Source organism: Diorhabda sublineata, chromosome 2 (assembly GCF_026230105.1).
Source record: "Diorhabda sublineata isolate icDioSubl1.1 chromosome 2, icDioSubl1.1, whole genome shotgun sequence".
In the NCBI taxonomy this organism is placed as follows: Eukaryota; Metazoa; Arthropoda; class Insecta; order Coleoptera; family Chrysomelidae; genus Diorhabda; species Diorhabda sublineata.
The window spans coordinates 20,849,899-20,868,524 of NC_079475.1; the positions used below are offsets into that span (position 1 = coordinate 20,849,899).

General features: G+C 31.9%; 1 protein-coding gene and 1 long non-coding RNA gene across 2 annotated transcripts; one reads left to right on the plus strand and one right to left on the minus strand.

Annotated features, from left to right (window-relative positions):
- Positions 1-535: 535 nt before the first annotated feature.
- LOC130440627 (uncharacterized) lies at positions 536-17,613 on the minus strand. Its single transcript, XM_056773885.1, has 6 exons — positions 17,547-17,613; positions 17,244-17,471; positions 14,028-14,191; positions 11,203-11,393; positions 10,930-11,141; positions 536-660 (listed from the first exon to the last, which is right to left on the minus strand). Exons 1-6 carry the CDS (start codon positions 17,577-17,579, stop codon positions 655-657), a joined length of 834 nt encoding a protein of 277 aa, XP_056629863.1. The 5' UTR covers positions 17,580-17,613; the 3' UTR covers positions 536-654.
- LOC130453233 (uncharacterized) lies at positions 14,333-15,359 on the plus strand. Its single transcript, XR_008911027.1, has 2 exons — positions 14,333-14,400; positions 15,106-15,359. It is a non-coding gene; the product is annotated as an uncharacterized LOC130453233 (long non-coding RNA).
- Positions 17,614-18,626: the final 1,013 nt, after the last annotated feature.

The following is an 18,626-nucleotide window of genomic DNA, read 5'->3' on the forward strand; positions in this document are numbered from 1 at the left end:
GGCGCTAAATAGGCCGTATAGCTGGTGGAAGGCTGTCTCGGGCAGATTTTCAATGCCTGTCTAGAGATTCCGTTCCGACCGGGAGCGGAGTTCCAGCTCGGCAAGCCGACTTAACGACATCGATAGCGGAGTCAATGTATAGTAAAAAATTATGACAAGAAGGTATTATGGCAATACTTCCATTCCATTCATGATATGAAGAGAAGGCTATTGAACAAAATTTTTCAATGTTATTCAAAAGAACAAACGGACAATAACTGTAAATGTGCATGAATAATACATATTTTATTTCCATTGATGTGTTTTGTTACTTTCTCAATAGTAGGTATATTTTATCAATTGGTTTTTTCAGATTGAATCGATTCTCTGCTATTTTATAAAAAGTAAATAAATAGCTTTACGAACCCGAACATCCAGTTTTTTACAGCATCTACTTGAAACACGCAATAAAGTATTTGTAACGGTAGAGGTTGTTTTTCTTCTTCTTTTAAACTCATTTGACTTGCTCTTTTTCTTTGTTTTTTGGGATCACGTTCTGAATCTGGAGGATGTACAACGAGAAATCGTTTAATTTCACTCATGAGGACGTCCGTTTCTATGTCCATCATAGTTTTGTACTTTTGGACTACGTTCATTTCATTTGAACATTGGTTTTCATACCTGAAAACAATAATATCGACAGTTTGACTTTAGACTCGAAACAGAATGAACTCATATTATATATAATATATAAAGCAGATATTATAATACACAAAACAAACAGATGTACTACAGAAAAACATGAAAATGGGTTTTCTTATTTTCAAGCAACATTTCTTGAATAAATTTTAAAAATGGACTAAGGAAGAATACACTGCAGTGGTCACGGGATGTAGCCTTGTGGAACATCGGTAAGGAAGGTGATAGGATCGGATAGGCAATAACCGACTTTGACCCTGATGGAGTGGTTGGTGCGATATTAATATATCAATTTAGTCAAAAGCTGTCTAACAAGCCCTGGCATTCCAGACCTGTTCAAAAGCCTTCTGGACATCCATGAATATGGTAGAGGCGTACTGATTTCGGTACAATGCTTTGGTGGTTGTGATATATTGAAGATTAGTGATGGCGTTGGGCGTGCAGTGTTCGGGTCTGAATCCGAATGGGAATTTTGGAATTATCTCGGTACAGAAGTCCCAGATTGTGTCCTTGACCAGACATTCATTACGTTGACCACTTTTGTATGTTTCAAAAGTGGTCACGGGATGTACAGGTGTATTTTATTTACTAATGCTTACTAATGGCGGTTGGCAATACCGCTAAGCTTCAGCGGACATCTACCTTCCCCACACCTCTTCCCCTACGTCTCGTGATGCACTAAATTGTTGCTAAATATTTTCTGGAAGCCTGTAATATTGGTGTATACCTGTACATATTGCGACCAGTCGTGTAACAGTTTTTTTTGTGTCTGTGACTTTTGAATGTGATTTTCTTACATTATTGAGACATATAGTTAGTACAACTATTATGATTTTATGATCGAACGATCGAAGAAGAATTTTCACGGGATCTACCTGATAATATCGAGTTTGAACCAGCCCCTTTTGTAAATCCTGAATTTTATTTGGGTAGAGATAAAGTAACAAGATGGTACTTAGAACTGCAAGCAGGTCGGACCTCACGCACGCCTGGTCACAAAATAATTCCTATTTTACATCGGCCACGACCAAAAGATAATGCGAAACAAGTTCTTACATCTAAATTAGGATTTGAGTGATGATCAGATCATTTTGAAAATTTTTGAGAGTATGAATCGATATATTGAAAAAATAAGGCCTAATTTTGAAAGGAAAAGGGACGCTAAAGAAACATAATGTCGGGGAACAAGAGCACTAATTGAAAATTTGTACCTTGCTGAGGCAATAAAATCTGAAAGAAGAAACTTAACATATATATGAGGTTGAGGAATAATCCTTAGGGTACTGGGGTGTATTCTATATACCCGACGAAGAATGTAAGAAGGTTTAGATTTTTGTTACGTTCCCTTAGGCTTGACAATATTTACACTAGAGACGAAAGAAAGACTCTTGATTAGGTAGCTACTTTTGAAGAAATATTTGACAGGTTTCTGAATAACTGTAAGAATACCACCTTACCTTAGATAAACAGCTTGTTACATTTAGAGGGAATCGTAGTTTTAGGGTTTAGATGCCTAGCAAGCAATTTCTAAGGTACAAATCTCGAGGTGTATGTAGGGCAGCGCTCAGTTGGCCCTTTCAGAAAAAGTAATTCTAATAATGATTTAGTATTTACTAGGACTAGTACAGCCTATATCAAGATCAAACCGTAACATTACTTCTAATAATTGGTTCAATTCAATTCCGTTAGCAATAAAGCTTCATGTAGAAGATTACGATGATTAATACTCTACGCAATAAAAAACGTCTCCAAACTATCTTGTATATACAGAGAGAGAAGAACAAAGTTGTTTTTTCGGTTTTGAAAAATCTTGTACGGTAGTCTATGTACCAAAAACGAAAAAAGATGTGTTGGTTATCTCAATCATGCATGGTAACTCAGCTATCGATCCAGCCTCTGGATGTGAGAGAAAGTCAGTTATCATCACCGATTAAAATGAGACAGATTTCGGTGTCGATATATTGGATAAAATGTGTCGACAATATGAAAGTGCTAGAAACTCGCGAATATGTCTTCTAACGCTATTTTTCCACGTACTAAATGTTGCAGGGGTCAATACTCCATCTACAAAACTAACCAAAATCGTCTTGGCTTTGATGGGAGGTCTTTTATATACGGCCGTGCCAAAAGCAAATTTACAAGAAAAAGGTACAGTAAATGCCAGAAATGGGTGTGTGCTGATCAACTAGAAAACGTATATGAGTAGCGCCTCTAAAAGTGATGTCTGACTTTTGACTCATGATGACTTTTTCTGTATAATTTAAATTATATGATTTTACGGACATGTTCTTTCAATAAATCAAGACAATGTTGTATAATAAACTACTTATCTGTAAAACATGATTGAACGATTATTTTGTTCCAGTACAGTTAATTACATAATTTGAAATTATAATATTAGATTCTATAGCTTAAAGCTGAAATAGTGTACACATGTACGAGTACACCGCGGGACTACTGGTATCACAGAAATACACGCGTCCACTGGCGTTTTAAATTATAATCTGACGATACCTGAATTAATATATATTTCTCCCAGTAGGTGCTAATGATAAAAGACAGCCACTAGATATGCAGCTTTGCTATACTAATTCTAGAGAATTTCTAGAGAAAAAGAGCGGCTCTAAAACTTTAAGTTGGTAACATAATGAGAGAAAAAATTTTATGAATGCCTTTCCACATCAAAAATCTTATTATTCAGTTGAAAGTAGTCTTCATTCGGAGGAATGGATTAAGTAATCTCCAATCATTCCAACACTTCTCTAACTTCTCGATGCCGTGCTTGTAGAAGGATTTGTCTTTTGCCTCTAAATAAGCTTCAGTTTCAGGAATTGCTTCTTAATTTGAGCTGAATATTCAGTAGTCACTGGAGGGTCAGATCTGGATAATGCTGTGGATGAGGAAGCGAATCTAACTGTAATTCGTTCAATTAAACCATCTTTGCAATCGACTTGTGAATCGGTGCATTGTCTTGGTGGAAAAATGCTCTTCCGACACATAAAACCGTTTTTCCTTTATTTTTGCATTCAAACGATCCAATAACTCTATATTTGAAAAAAGCTTTCTTATAGTAAAATGTTAATGCATAATTGTAAACCCTGCCTTCTGATATTTTCAACTAGCCCGCGCAATTTTAATTTATATATAACCAATATGTGGCCTTTTTGGATATTTTCTGGAATAACCACCTCAATTGGACGACCAGAACGTTAACCATAATCGGTATTTGTACGACCCAGTTTGAATTCAGCAAACCAATAACAAATGGTTATTTTCGATGGAGCAGAGAATATGGATATTTTGTAGCCATTGTTGAGCTTGTACAGTATTTTTTTATCAGCATGCAATGATGATGAAGAAATCTTAGAACAGTTTGAAAATTTGAAAAACCATAAGAGTGCAGTAGAAAATGGGATCTCAGCAGAAATTATCGAATACGGCGGAGAAGATATACAGAAAATAATATGCAGAATAATACAGAAAATTTGGAATAAACAACAAATGCCTGAGAGATGGAATAATAGAATATGTCCAATATTCAAGAAGGGAGATGAAATTAGATATGAAAATTATACAGGCATTTCACTTCTTGATATAGTGCACCAAGTTTTGTCTAAAGATATGAGGAACGGACCCAACGAGTACCAAAGCAACTACGGATCAGATCCAATATCAACAGTGACTTTTAATCTGGCGCTGCTAAGAATTTTACCAGATAGCAAGATACAAACAACAGGACTCATTTATCACCATAAACAGCAGATAATTGCATATGAAGACGATTAAACTTTAATAACTAGAGAAAAAGAGAAAGGGAAATAGCATTCTGTAAACTAAAAGACGCTGCAAAAATTATGGTTTAAGAATAAACCAAGAGAAAACGCCGCTAAGACAAAATGTGATCAGTAAAAAGAAATATATTGAGATTAAAGCAAGAAAGGACAAAAAAATATAAGATAGAAAAAGTTTGTGAAATCGAATAACTGTTCAATAAAAATGAAGAGCGTACAGAAATAACTGAAAGAGAAGCTAAAGGAAGTAAAGTCATGGAATCATTAAGTAAAATGTTACGGTGATATTCATACTGAATACACTGTTTACACCACCACTACACCAACACTCAAAATTACACTGTCTGACGTGCGTTTCGATAATCAATTTATTCTTTCAGAGACTGAAATATGCAGGTAACTGTAAACTGTAAACAGTTTACCTTCAGTGTAAACAGTGTGTTCAATAATACGACCAACAGTTTCATAACGGAAGTGAAACATGGGTTTTGAAGAAACAAAATTGGTTATATGGGAGAAAAATGTGTGAGATAAATTTTTGAAGGAATAAAACCAAGTGAAGAACGACAGAAAAGAAGAACTAACTAAGAACTGAAGGATTAGAATAAATACCCATCAATAACAAGATACATAATAGCCCAAAGAGTAAGATGGTTGGGGCATTCTAAAAGGATGCCGGGAAAAAGAAGTCCGGCAAAAAGGATCATTGAAGAATAGGAAGGAGGTACAAGATGGAGGGTAAAACTAAAGATAAAATGGATGGATGCAGTTTTGAAGGATATTAGAGACGTAGAACCGATTTAGAGCGCAAAAGTACAGAATCGCAACCTTTGGAGAATAATTGTGAAGTCAATTGAAGACGGAAAAAAATAATAAGTGATGGGCCCTAAAGGTCTGTAGTATTTTGATTTATAATGATGAATTAACATACGAGATTGTTTTAAAAAGAACGAAAGTAGCTCCACTGGCTGTCACTTTTTTATGACTTATCGAAATGTCATGAAATTTTACTCATAGTCTTTTGAATGTTGGTACTTCATAAACGTCATATGGATTTAACAATGGCAGCACCATCTCTGTGTAAGTCACATGACTTATTGAGTGATGTTATTTCAATTATAAAAAACTATTTTATAAATTTTAATTTAACTAAGACTCATTTAATTAGTACCTACTATTTTTGAGATATAACAACTAAAGAAAAAATATTTTTCCTACGACTTATGAAAATGAGCGATCATACTTTTCAACACCTGTGTGATTTTGTTTAATTGACTTTCTCATAAGAAATACGTTTTATTGAAGAATCTTTTACGTGTTCGTAGGAAAAATAGTATACACAACTCGTTGGAAAGTGTTTTTCGCACTCGTTACGTTCAGCACTCGCCGCTACGTGGCTCGTACAAAACAGGAACTAGTGCGAGATGTATCACTTTCCAAACCCGTTATGTAATATACTATTTCCTCGACTTTACAGTACAGGAAAATGGCACTTTACGGTATCCTTGTACTTTGCAGTAATCTTAAATTTCCCCAGTTGAATATAACTGCCTTTGTTTACAATGTTACCTTAGAGACTTTTGTTAAAATTTATTTTTTTAAATAATAACACAATAATCAAATTGTCCAATATGATATTACATATTTCAATATAATTTTGCTTTTTATTTAAAATCGAAAACAGTATAAAAAAAAAACATATTACGATATATGTCCGTGAAGTTATTACTACGGTACTCGATTAGATATTCTTGACTCGGCTCCTTCGTCGCCTCGTCCATAAACATCTATCTCGTACCATATTAAATCACTTTCCGGTTATAATTTTGTTGTATAGACTTAACACGGTCTAATTGGTAGAAATTCAACTGATTAGCCTTGAATTTGGTATGAATGTTCCAAGTTCATAAAGATGTTTATTATTGTTTGCTAAGTTTTGGTTGACTGATGTTAAGGATAGTTGTCCAGTCACAGAATTTCTTCTGACGTACATGATAGCCAAAAAAAAACGATATTTTTGAATCTAGGTTTAAGCAATTGAAGTTTTACGTTGAATAATTAATAATTAATACGAAAAAATATGCTTTGGTATTTATTTCCTATGGTAATTGCACTTACGATAGTTCCATTTTGTTCAAAATTTCGTAAATACGTTCCAAACTGGACTTTATTTGTTTTTTAGTAAGACCCTGTCGTAATTTTTCCAAAACAATATTCAAATTTGCTTCATAAGTCTAGAACATTAATTTCAATCTTTTTACTATGTGCTACAATAATGTAAAATATGATTAAACCATGGTATGAACAAAATAACGAAAGTTATAATAAAATTGTTAACTGACAAAACTTATACCAAATATACAGGGTATTCTGGGACTTGACGCAAAAAATTTCGGGAGTGAGTAGATGACGTGGAAATAATGCTGCGACAAAACGAATTCTCATACAACCCATTGTTTCTGAGTTATAGACGTTTAAAGCTACGAAATAAGAGCTTATATTCCAGTATATTTTCTAAATTATACATTGGAATATTATTTAATGGATAATTACGTATATCCATGTAGTGTGTTTGACAGAATAAATAATACTACACTATTATCTGAAGACCAGGGGATCATGCTAAAAGGTTAACAATCCATACATTTTACAGGGACAACCAGTATAATGTTTGATTGTGTTTTAATATCTACTGTAAGTATTTTCAAGGAATAATTACAATTTATGATAATTTTCTTCAGAATGTTTCTTTATGGCGAACGGTATCCTTGACATATACAACGATCTAAAAATCTACAAATCTCTCAAACCATACATTTTATCGAGTTAAACAAAGAATCCCTTTTTGTTAACAATCATTTAAAAATTCGTTTTTGCTATTTTTAGATTGTACAGGTTGTCCCTGTAAAAGTTACTGATTAGTAACCATTGGGCATGAGCCGCCTCTGGCCTTCAGACAGTAGTGTACAATTATTTATTCTGTCAAACACACTACGCAATCAGCCATTAAAAATGCATAATTTTCGAATGTATAATTTAGAAAATATAGTTCAATATAAGTTCTGATTTCGCAGCTTTGAAGGCGTATAACTCAGAAACGAGGGGTCGTATGGGAAAGTTTTTCCATGTCACACCATTATTTTCACGTCATCTTCTTACTTCCGAATTTTTTAAGCCCTGAAAAAACACCCTGTATATTTTTCAAATGCCTCTTATTTCGTTCATGTTTATGTCTAGGTTTGAAGGTAAAACCTGTTTCTTGATATTTCAAGACATATTATTTCTCATAATTAAACAATTATACAATATTTTGGAATGCCATTGGAACTTTTTTACTACTAATTTATATTTTTACTTTCATCACATTAGTAGTATAATGAATCTTCAAGTTCAGCGAACTGAAAATATTTTTCTTCAAAACGTACAACTTCAACTTGGTAAGAATTCCCAGGGTATGGATTATTGTACTCAATGAGTTTGATATATGTTTTCTAATTATCGAGATTAGTACTTTTATTTATAGTCACTCGTTTTAGCATCATTCATCCTGTGCTGAGCTATTTTAAATCTAATTATTCCTACAAGCTTTTTCAATATCCACTCTTTCCTCCACCACTAAAAATATATTCAGGCTAACTTATTTCCCCTTGTGACCCCTTGAAAAAGCGCAACTTTCAGTTGAAGCACCTATCATCATCCGCCGTTCATTCATCTTTTCCGGGAAAAATTAAAATTTGAGGACACATATGGCCGGTGGCAGTTATATTTCGTGCTCGCTATGCTGATGTTTTTTCATTGTAACGCCTTTATTATTTCAAGAAATCCTAAATTCGTCCCTGCTGAAAATTCATTATGGACAAAATGAGTGTTGATTAGAAGATTGAGTACTTGGGGTACATGAAGCCTACACTGCATAATAAGCTTGTATACTGTGGTTACCAATAGGCCAATTCAAGATGAGTTTTCAAGAAACTTGAGGAAAAAACTTTACCAGCCATCCTTTTGTTTTTGTTGAATCTGTGACACAGACTACCTAACCGATATGGTGCTGATAAACATGGTGTGGAAATAGTTTAGGAGTAGTGACATTTAACTTTATTTCTTACCCATAATAGTAAAGCATGTTAGACTGAATATTTGTGGGAATGCGCTCGCTCTTTGTAAAGTTCAGTTTACAAGGCTAAGCTCATATCCTGGCGGATATTCTAATTGGTATGTATCCATATTATCTAACGGATTTTGTGAAGAATATCTAGTAAACGTTACTATTTTTTGGCCCCTACTTCTTCGTCGATGCCCTATCCATATTTCATAGTTGTAAAAAATGAAATAATGACCAATAAGTTATTTTTACTGCTTCCAAAGCAAGTTTGAACAAAATGAAGAGCGCAATTGAGGTAGAAGTTTTCAGAGGTTTACATTAATAAATTAAAAAAAGGTTGGATACCGAGAAAATAATAAGCAAAAATATTTACGTCAGTCAAACAAGAATTATTCTTGATTGTTTTTTCAATGTCTTTCACTACAAGTTCTTGTAAAACTTTTACTCTTTCAAAATGTTGATCCCAAAGGCTAGCGGCTTCTTTCAGAAAGATATAGGTTGTATTTATTGTATCTGTCATGTTAGTTATACTGTTTCCCCAGTGACTCTGAAATAATATCAATCGTTTATATGAATGAAAAATTGTTCAACCACTATAAACTACTAATTCTCCACACAGATGTCTTCATTGCCCTAAGAAAATCGATTCAGAAACAAGAGGTAGTCGCTTGAGATCAAATTTGGAGAATATCGCAGATGCTCAACTTAATCGGAGCCTCTCTAGCGGACCTGTTACCTGAGTTATCTGAACATTTTTAATTTTGAAATTTTGTTCATATACTATATTGATCACTTGTGTCTCCGTTTTGTCTCATCTAGTGAAACTACGCTTTCGACATTCCAAAACACGGTGAACATAACCTTCTCTGCTGAAGGCTGCATCTGGAATTTTTTCGGAGATGATGAACCTCATTGTTTTCACAATTTCTTTTACATTTTGGTCTCTAAATCATAGTATCTATCATATCTATGAAATCCATTGTAACTAATATTACGAGAAAAATTTTTCTTTATGTTGTCTACGATCAATACAAATATCTTTTCGAGTTCGATTGAGTGTCTGTGTTAATACTCGTGGTACACATCGCGCAGACATGTTTAATTCGGCTGTAAGTAGATTTTGTACCACATACCAATTCACCAAATTTATGTGAATTTACATTAGGTGCAACTATTTTAATCGCAAGTATTTAATAAGCGCCCATTGCTCTACATTATCAATTTTGATACTTAGATGTGCCTCTCTCAAATTCGGGCTATTACTGTATGAACGCTTAGTCAGTTCATGCCGTAAGTTCGTACATAATAGGTTACAATCTGACGTGATGATAAATAATCGTTTCGATTTATAAATGGGTGAGGGACGCAACAAAGTTATGGGCCCTTATTAGTAGAAGATTCGAACCTAAATCGACCTTCACCGGGTTGATAATAGAATCAAACATATTTTATAATAAATTTCGTATATTAGAAAATATATTAAAAATAGATAGACAACAAAAATCCTGGATAGAATATTTTTAATTCTTTTTTAAAAAATGATTTTTCATAAAAATTTTATACTGGACTTGAAGTATAAAGCATATAGAATGTGTAGACGTAGGGTTGACTATTATTTACTTGGACGAACTACTGGGTTGACATGTATAAACAGGTATGTCAATACTAGTTACTTTCACTTGATTAAATTTTATTCTGAACACGATAATATAGGATTGACTGAAAAAAATTTGGTCCTAATAGGGGTATATAAATCGAATTCATCTGACTCTTCAAGTTCTTTCTCAATAACTTCCATTTCAATAATGTCCTGGAGTTTTAAAGAAGTTGGATCTCCGATGAAACCTGTTGGATTTAAAAAAAACATCTAAATGCCAACCGTAGCATACAGGGTTTAACTTTAACTTTAACGCACATATAGAATCAGTTGCATTAAGCCACATAGAATTTACATATATATCTAATCAAGTGAAAGTATTGACATACCTGTTTATACCTGTCATCCCAGTAGTTCGTCCAGGTAAATAATAGTCAGCCCTACGTCTGCAAATTCTATATGTTTTATACTTTAAGTATAAAGTATAAAATGTTATTATTACCTTCATGTTTCAACATTTTATGAGAAATCATTTTTTAAAAAATAATTGAAAATATTGTATCCAGGATTAGTGTTGTCTACCCATTTTTAATATATTTTCTAATATACGAAATTTGTTATAAAATATGTTTGATCTGAACTAGGTGAAGGTCGATTTAGGTTCGGATCTTAGACTATATACAATATGGAGACATTTATATTAACCTGAAGAAATTTATAATTTTTTTTTTGATTTAGTAGAATACATATCAAGAACTAACCTGCAAATCTTCAAGTTCGGAAAGATACTCGATATTAAGTTGATCTACTGTGGGGGTGTATATTTCACATTTAAAATCCTCAATTTCCTTTTTATGGCACATTCCAGATCGTTGCATCGTATTCTTAATGTCGTCTAACTCGTCCAAAAATCGATGAAACAATACTGTTATAATTGATTTATAGAGGGTTACGATATTTTTGGCTGATTGGTCTGGAATTTATTGATAAAAAAATTGTGATTTGCAGAAAATTAGATTATTTTTTATACCAACCTAACGAAGCCAATGTTCTTTGTACATCATTGAGCCAACATTCCACTTCTTGCGGTGATACTGGAACGTTTTCTTCTCCAAAATACGTATAATTGAAAACTGATTTTAAGGAATTGAATCTACTTATTTCGCTGGAGAGAGCTAAAGATTTTGAATTTCTTGATTCTGTTCTGATTAAATCGCCAGCCAATCTAATATATAAATTTTATTTTTAATTGCTATATAAAATTATGACAATATTATATTTTTAAGTTTTTAATTAGTCAACTGAATTAAAATATGTTAAAGAATACCTACCAGTAGTACGATTTGGATATTAGGCATTATAAAAATATAAGAGCAAAAAAAAGAATGCTGTTGAAGATATTGTAATAAAAACATGGCTTGATTGAGAATATTAATAAGCATGAAGATGAAACAATCATTAAGTAATGACAGAAAACAAAATTTATACTGGAATTCAAATCAGAACAAGTTTCGTGCACTTCGGGAATTTTTGGTCAACAAAATTAACCCGTGATTAAATGACTCAAAAACTGGTTTTTGAGCTTAATTGCTTTCAATAAACCTCTTCTCAGAAAAAGTATAATACAGGGCCATTTTGTGATTATAATCTAAGTGATGATCGCCGTGAAAGGGTGGTCAACATAAATAAATATAAAAATATATTTTATCCACTACTGTTGTATAATGTATCCTTCATACGTTAAGATTAATGAATTTATTAATTACTGCTGTCATATGCTTTCTTGATTTAAATATAATATTATATTGTTTCTCACCACGACTGTTGTATAATGTACCCATTATATGTCTGTTTGCTCGACCTTAATTCTTCTGCAAAAAATTGGTGGGTTTTTGAAATTTGTAACTAATTACACATATTATCAATTCAGTTCTATATGCATAAAAAATGAATTTTCCTGGACCAGATTCGGCCCCGGGACACGTAGCTGGAAGGCTCGGAACAACATTGAGCCATCAGAGACTTGGAATGTGCGTGTCGTATACCTGTTTCTAAGCATACCATATTTTTTAGAACAATTTATAAATATAAATAGCTTTTGAAACGAAATAAATTTGACTCAAATCAAAATTTTTGTTTATATGCGTAGATTTCCCAGGATCTAGAAATTTTGTGTTAAATTGTGTTAAAAAATCAACCAAAACTGGATTTAGAAAAGAAAAATGACTTTTTCTAACACTACCAATCTATTTGGACTAACAAAAGGAAAAGAAAACCACCTCATTTTCTACATCGACTTTGTTAGTGTATTTCACTGAATCATTTGCAAAAAATAAATCATCAAACGCTATAGATCTATAATTCAATGCTAAGAAGTACGTTTACCATTACATCAAGATAAATATGCAGAAAATTATAAAACATTATGGACAACTAAAATTAGAAGGTTTTCAGCATAAGAAAGAGAAAACAATTTCTAGCGAAAATATCAATAAATTTTCAACTACAGCATCTAATGAAATACCCAGCAACAAAGGTAAAATATTAAGTAATTCATTCACAAAGTTATTTAGTTACAATCTGTAATTTATGATTGCTTTCATAATAAGTGTAATGAGTACATGTAGAAATGAAATTAGTTCCAACAAAATATTGAGTAGTCGTCGATGAAGTATAGTATTCTACACGCGTATAATGAGTTATTATTCACTAGGTGATTTACTCCACTTGTTAGCGCTCATGGCAATAAACTTCACCTCGTGAATAATAACCTTCAATATGCACTCGTGACTAATTACTACTTACTACGAAAAATCGATTTTCAAAATTCTATCATGTAAACCACTAAATATTCTAAATTCATTTCTGTACACATGGCAAAATAAAAAACTTAAATTTTCCTAGACCAGATTCGAACCTGGGAGCTGCAGTTTGATTGCGTAGAGCGTTTATCCTTAGCCATCAGCGAGTTAGAATGTTAAATTTATTATGCGCTCAAATATTATACTGACATCTTTTAGTAACTTTTAATACCTAAATATCAGCAGCCTACTAGATTCATATCAATTGTTTATTTAGCTTTTTGATTGATATTTTAGTATCTTCAAAGATTTTTTCCGATGTTTAGCAGAACAGATACGAAAATACCTGATTATTTCTGAAGTATATTTTAATAGACCAGGCAATTTTGCTGATTTAAAAGCTAGGATAACGCAAGAAATTAACAAAATAACTTTTGGCCCGTGTAGTGTATATGATTTTTCTTTATAGCCGGTCGAAAGTACGTTATTAATTCCACTTTTTATGACATTAATAATAATTTATCAAGGTTAGAGGTAGCAATACTAATGGCAGCAAATAACAATTTGTCATAGCAACAGAATAAATAGTTATACGAATACCTAGTTACGAGTGTAATTACACATGAGAAATTTTTTCCTCCCGCTGTTATGGAGGACGTGCGTTTACTTTCTACAGGGAGTAAATGTTGAACTTTCGTCCCTGCTAGTAGGGACGAAAGAACGTACTTTCGACCAAGGTTTGAAGAAAATATATTTTTGCACTTATTCTGGTTGAACACTATTATTTAATCGATCACCTTTAGGAAAATCTGAAGAAATAAGCTCCACGACGTTCATCTGCATGGCTGAAATTCACGCAAGGAAGTTTTTGTTATGATTCAAAAGGTATTTTTTTCTAATTGAAGTTATTGTTTTTTACATAATATTTTTATTTTTCTATTTTTTGCAGCGCTTCACTTGATTTAAATCGAATTTACCTTGATTCATATTATCCTCAAGTGAATTCAATGGAATGATTATAAAATAAATTTTTACGAAAATCAATATTATCTACTCACATTGTGGATTTTTTAGCTAGCGATCTCAAGCGGTCTTTGACTTGTTCTTTTATTTCCATTATTTCATTTGTCCATTCTCGCAAATCATTTTTAACCCTCAATTTTAGATCCTTTTCCAGTTCCGCATAACTCCGATAATTACTCATTGTTATTTGATTGAGAGCCTGAATGTAGAAATAATTCGACAGATCAATTCTATGAACTGTGAACCATAAATGGAAAAAGCGAAACGAATATCAAGAAGAAAGAGTAATAGTATTAATAGAAACAAGTATTAGTAATGTGACCATTTATTTTTTGACTCAAAACGGGACATAGGTTTATTTAGGTCAAATACTATCGAATACATTTTTTCAAGAGAAATATTGTCCAGGTAAGAATGAAACTCTTGGCACTTTTTTTATATTTTAATTATCAACATTTACAACTGAAGTTTGTAACTTTGTTCTCTCAGATATCCACAATTTTTTCATAATAGAAAATACTGGAGGATTCGTAGCAGCCAAACACAAAATATATTCAATTAAAATAGAAAAGTTTACAAGCTGAAAATTGTTGGCGTGAAAGTGTTTGAATACTTCAATCAAACGGGTTTTCGGTGAAACATTCTGTTAGTTTTTGCGACGTAACGTGATAAAATATCTTCATTTCTTTGGTAAGAAAGCAAGTCCACTGCTCCAGATATTCATAGCTGTAGTCGTCCTTTTCACAAACTCTTTATCGATATCAGTACTATTATCTTTCAATTCCAATATCAATTGACAGACCATAAATGGATGAAACTAATTCTTCTATTTCTGAGCTAAATTTCATTTGCAGCTTCAATTGCCGATACAGTCTGACCAACTACTATGAAATTCCAAAAATTCGGCGAATAGGCGAACGGCACGGAGCGGAGTTCGGGCAAGCGGTCAAGTGCGAGACACTTTACGCATGAGTTAGGAACATTATTTTTTCTACGACCGTTTTTCAAAAATTATTTTATTCCAACAAACATAATAATATACAAAACTTTAACTAAAAACTAGTAATTATTATAAATATTAATATTGAAAACACAATTTGTTGTATTCTGTAGACTAGTAAGATCTGACGGTCCAGTCGAGTTATTTGGTTTCAACTGGAAGGTAGATGACGTCGATGAGGATGGCATCGGTTGCAGGTCGCATAAAGATGACGGTGACGGCAACGGTTTTAAGTCATTTGGCAGGTAACAGCTCGGAATTAGTTTCATTTGCAGCCTACAAAATGGCTTCGGGAAGTTGGATAAATCCATTAATATTATTGTATCGGATTCGGTTAATGTGGTTTTGACGTTTTAACGTTTTGAACAACTTTGACGTTTTAGTAACAATTACATGGTTATATAAAAAATAGCTGTATTATTTTATATTTTCCAAAAATTAGAAATGCTACAAAAAGCTAGAAAAGGTTTAATTTTTATTTGATGGACTATTTCGTAAATATTTATTTACCTGTAGTAACAATAGTTAAAATCTCAGTAGTAAAAAACTAGCTAATAAGGTCAAAATTTGCATAATTTTACTTTCCCGCACTAGTGAAAGTGACACTTTCAAAACCAAAATGCGTGCGGGAAAGTGGGTTAAAACGCATGGTCGTAGAAAAAATTAGTTTCAATAGCTGCCAAAGGAACAAGAAAATTATAAATGGTGAAAAATAAACAGTTTCCTTCGATTATGTTTTGATTCTTAAAATTTTTTTGTACGTAATATACTTTCTTAAATCTATTAGTTCTATTATTTAAGTACCTAAACTATGAATAAAGTTTTAGATACTTTCTAATGTTTTTGGTATTTTTTCTATTAAATTTATTATTGGTTTAATTCAATATAATGCAGGTTTAGGATATTGTTTATTCACCTAAATATGATTAGCTCGAAAAAATAGATGGTATATACCCATATAACCTATACATCAGAAATAATATTGAATAATTTCATAATTTTTGTGAATAATATGTTCAATAGTCTCGTATTGAAATTATATTCCTTGTAATATGCGGCATGCGGCCTTAAGAACGTGAAATTTATCTGTTAAATTCAATAACTATATAAATTATTCATATATAGACATGTCTTTGCATCAAATATTACTTTTGGAATAAAAATAAAACTTTATAAAATGTATACAGCATATATCATAATTCACATTTTGATTCCAACGTGACGTCATATTGTGCGAGAGAGGTAGCGCGTGCATAAGCATACCGTATATATGTGTATCGTGGACTTAACTATATTTGATTCTCTACATATCCGATCCCACGCGTCATTCAATTTATGTTCATCTACACGTTTTAACACGCGTCGAAGAAATCGAGTTTATATCCAGCGTAATAGAAAGCGTGAAGATATCACATCTCCTGCATGAATAAAACAATATATAATCTGCTATTTTGGGACGTCGGTTGTATTTACAATCATATACATTAAGTGTATCAATGTTCCGATTAATATCGTAACAAAAAAAGTAATATGTTCTATTTAATAGAATTGAACTAAGAAACAACAACAAATGGGGAAGCTGAATGAAGCCGATAACCAGCTAGTACTCACTAGGTTGAAATTTATCAAAAGGTTCATAATATTCAACTGAACACATTGCTTATTACGAGGATGGTTCCAGAACCATCTGGCCCAACAAAGGTAACACAAATATTTGGAAAACAATATATTTATTTTTTAACGTGATTTCTTTTTAGCACCCTACACTTTTTCCAGCAATGTTCAATAAGTTCGATATCCTTTTCATAACAAGAATCGTAAAGCTCCTCAAAATAGCCTTTAACTGCCAACATCACCTCTTCATTGTTGGAAATCTTTGACCACCAAGCTATTTTTTCAAGTATGGGAACAGAAAATAATGCGAGGGGGTTAAATATAGCGAATAGGGTGCATGAGGTAGCAATTCAAACTTTAATTCAATTATTTTTTTTTCAAACAACTACCGTCATCTCTAGATAAAGCCAGGTACTTCTGGCACCATCCTCGTATCACTACAAATTCACTATTACATAATTTAAGACGTGTATCGATAAACTCTAACTTTAGACGACAACTTATTGGTTAACGCCAAACAGTGTAATTGTGAGTGATAGCGTTGGTGTTTTCAACTGGTATCATCATATTATAAAAGAAACATAAAATCAGTTTTATTATGTGACGAATAGTCACATGAAAAAATGAGAACATTTACCGTAATTTCCAATTCAAACATTTCGTCTAAAGCAAATGGTAGCTCATGGGCAACTTCTATTGCCTTCAATTTTGTGTCTTTTAGCAACTCTTTGAATTGTTGAGATCTGCTTTTTTCCAAGTTCAATAAAAATCCACAGAATTCTTCGACAATTGAAAATTCTGATTCGTTATATTTTGTAACAGTGTTTAGCGATTTCAGTAAGTAGTCGTCCTCAAAAATCAAAGACTGAAAATATAAATTGTTGTTCTAAATATAATCACTCTAAAAATTCATCTGTAGCAATATAAAATTGATTCCTACCTCGAATTTAAAGCGCAAATCGATAAAATACATTTTAACATCTTCTTTAACATCCTCTAATTTTTTTTCAAGGACTGCAGATTTTTCTTTTATCGTTGCATCTATTTCTTTATTTATTTTGGTGATGTTCTCTTTCATAGATTCAATCAATTTATTGTGATCAATTTCTTTTTGCTTCAAAATCTTGGATATAGTTTCGGACGGTCTTGATACAGATACTACAACCAGATTACATTTAAACAAAATGGAAATAATAGAAAAAAAAACTTTTTAACACGATTGAGACTTTGGAATATCATATTACAAAGATATTTGTATATACATTCTACTTACCGAAATCCCATAATAATGTTTTAACATCAAATTCATTAGGATCATTACACATTTTTTTTCACCTCTAGAACCCAAAAATGTGTTAAAAATTTTATGAATATCGATTGAAAAAGTATTATGTTGTCAAAATATATATTTAAGTTGATGACAGTGATGACATTGAAGTTTTCATTATCACTTATATCGACGTTTATATTATTATATTATATTGATTGCATAAAATGAATTCAAAATTTTATTATATATTTGATTTACATTACATTACTTAGAGTAACTAAGAAAAATGCTTTAAGCAATAATTAAATTAAAAATTGAAAAACATTTCATGGCATCAGAATAAAATTATCGTTGCATTTTGTAACCAATAGATCTTAGTTCTATTCACAGTATTGGGACTGCCCAAATGATTACTAAAAATTAAAAATGTCATATTTCAATTTTTATAAAAGTAACACGCTTTTATTACAGTAAAATCAATTTTCTCATCAGTAATTTTATTCTCGTGATTCTTTTACTTTTTATTTTGTTTGTTGTTTAGTTTTTTTAGACTATGATATATTTTTTTCTTTTCAATATAAATTCAAAAGCGCGTTTGAGTATTTTCAAACTTTATCTTATGTTTTGCTTTTTAATTCTATTTACTATAAAAAGCTGATAAAACATCTAACGAGGATCAACTATTAGGAAAGTACATACTATATAGACAGCTCTTATTTTGGAATAAATTTTTAGTTCAAATTTGAAAAA

What these genes read in the sequence shown, in the direction of transcription:
- LOC130440627 (XM_056773885.1), bottom strand. Translation starts at nt 17,579, where the DNA reads ATGTATTTTATCGATTTGCGCTTTAAATTCGAG. An exon ending in ATTTGCGCTTTAAATTCGAG is followed by an intron (nt 17,472 to 17,546) that starts GTAGGAATCAAT and finishes TTATATTTTCAG; the next exon opens with TCTTTGATTTTTGAGGACGA. An exon ending in AAGAACATTGGCTTCGTTAG is followed by an intron (nt 11,142 to 11,202) that starts GTTGGTATAAAA and finishes AATAAATTCCAG; the next exon opens with ACCAATCAGCCAAAAATATC.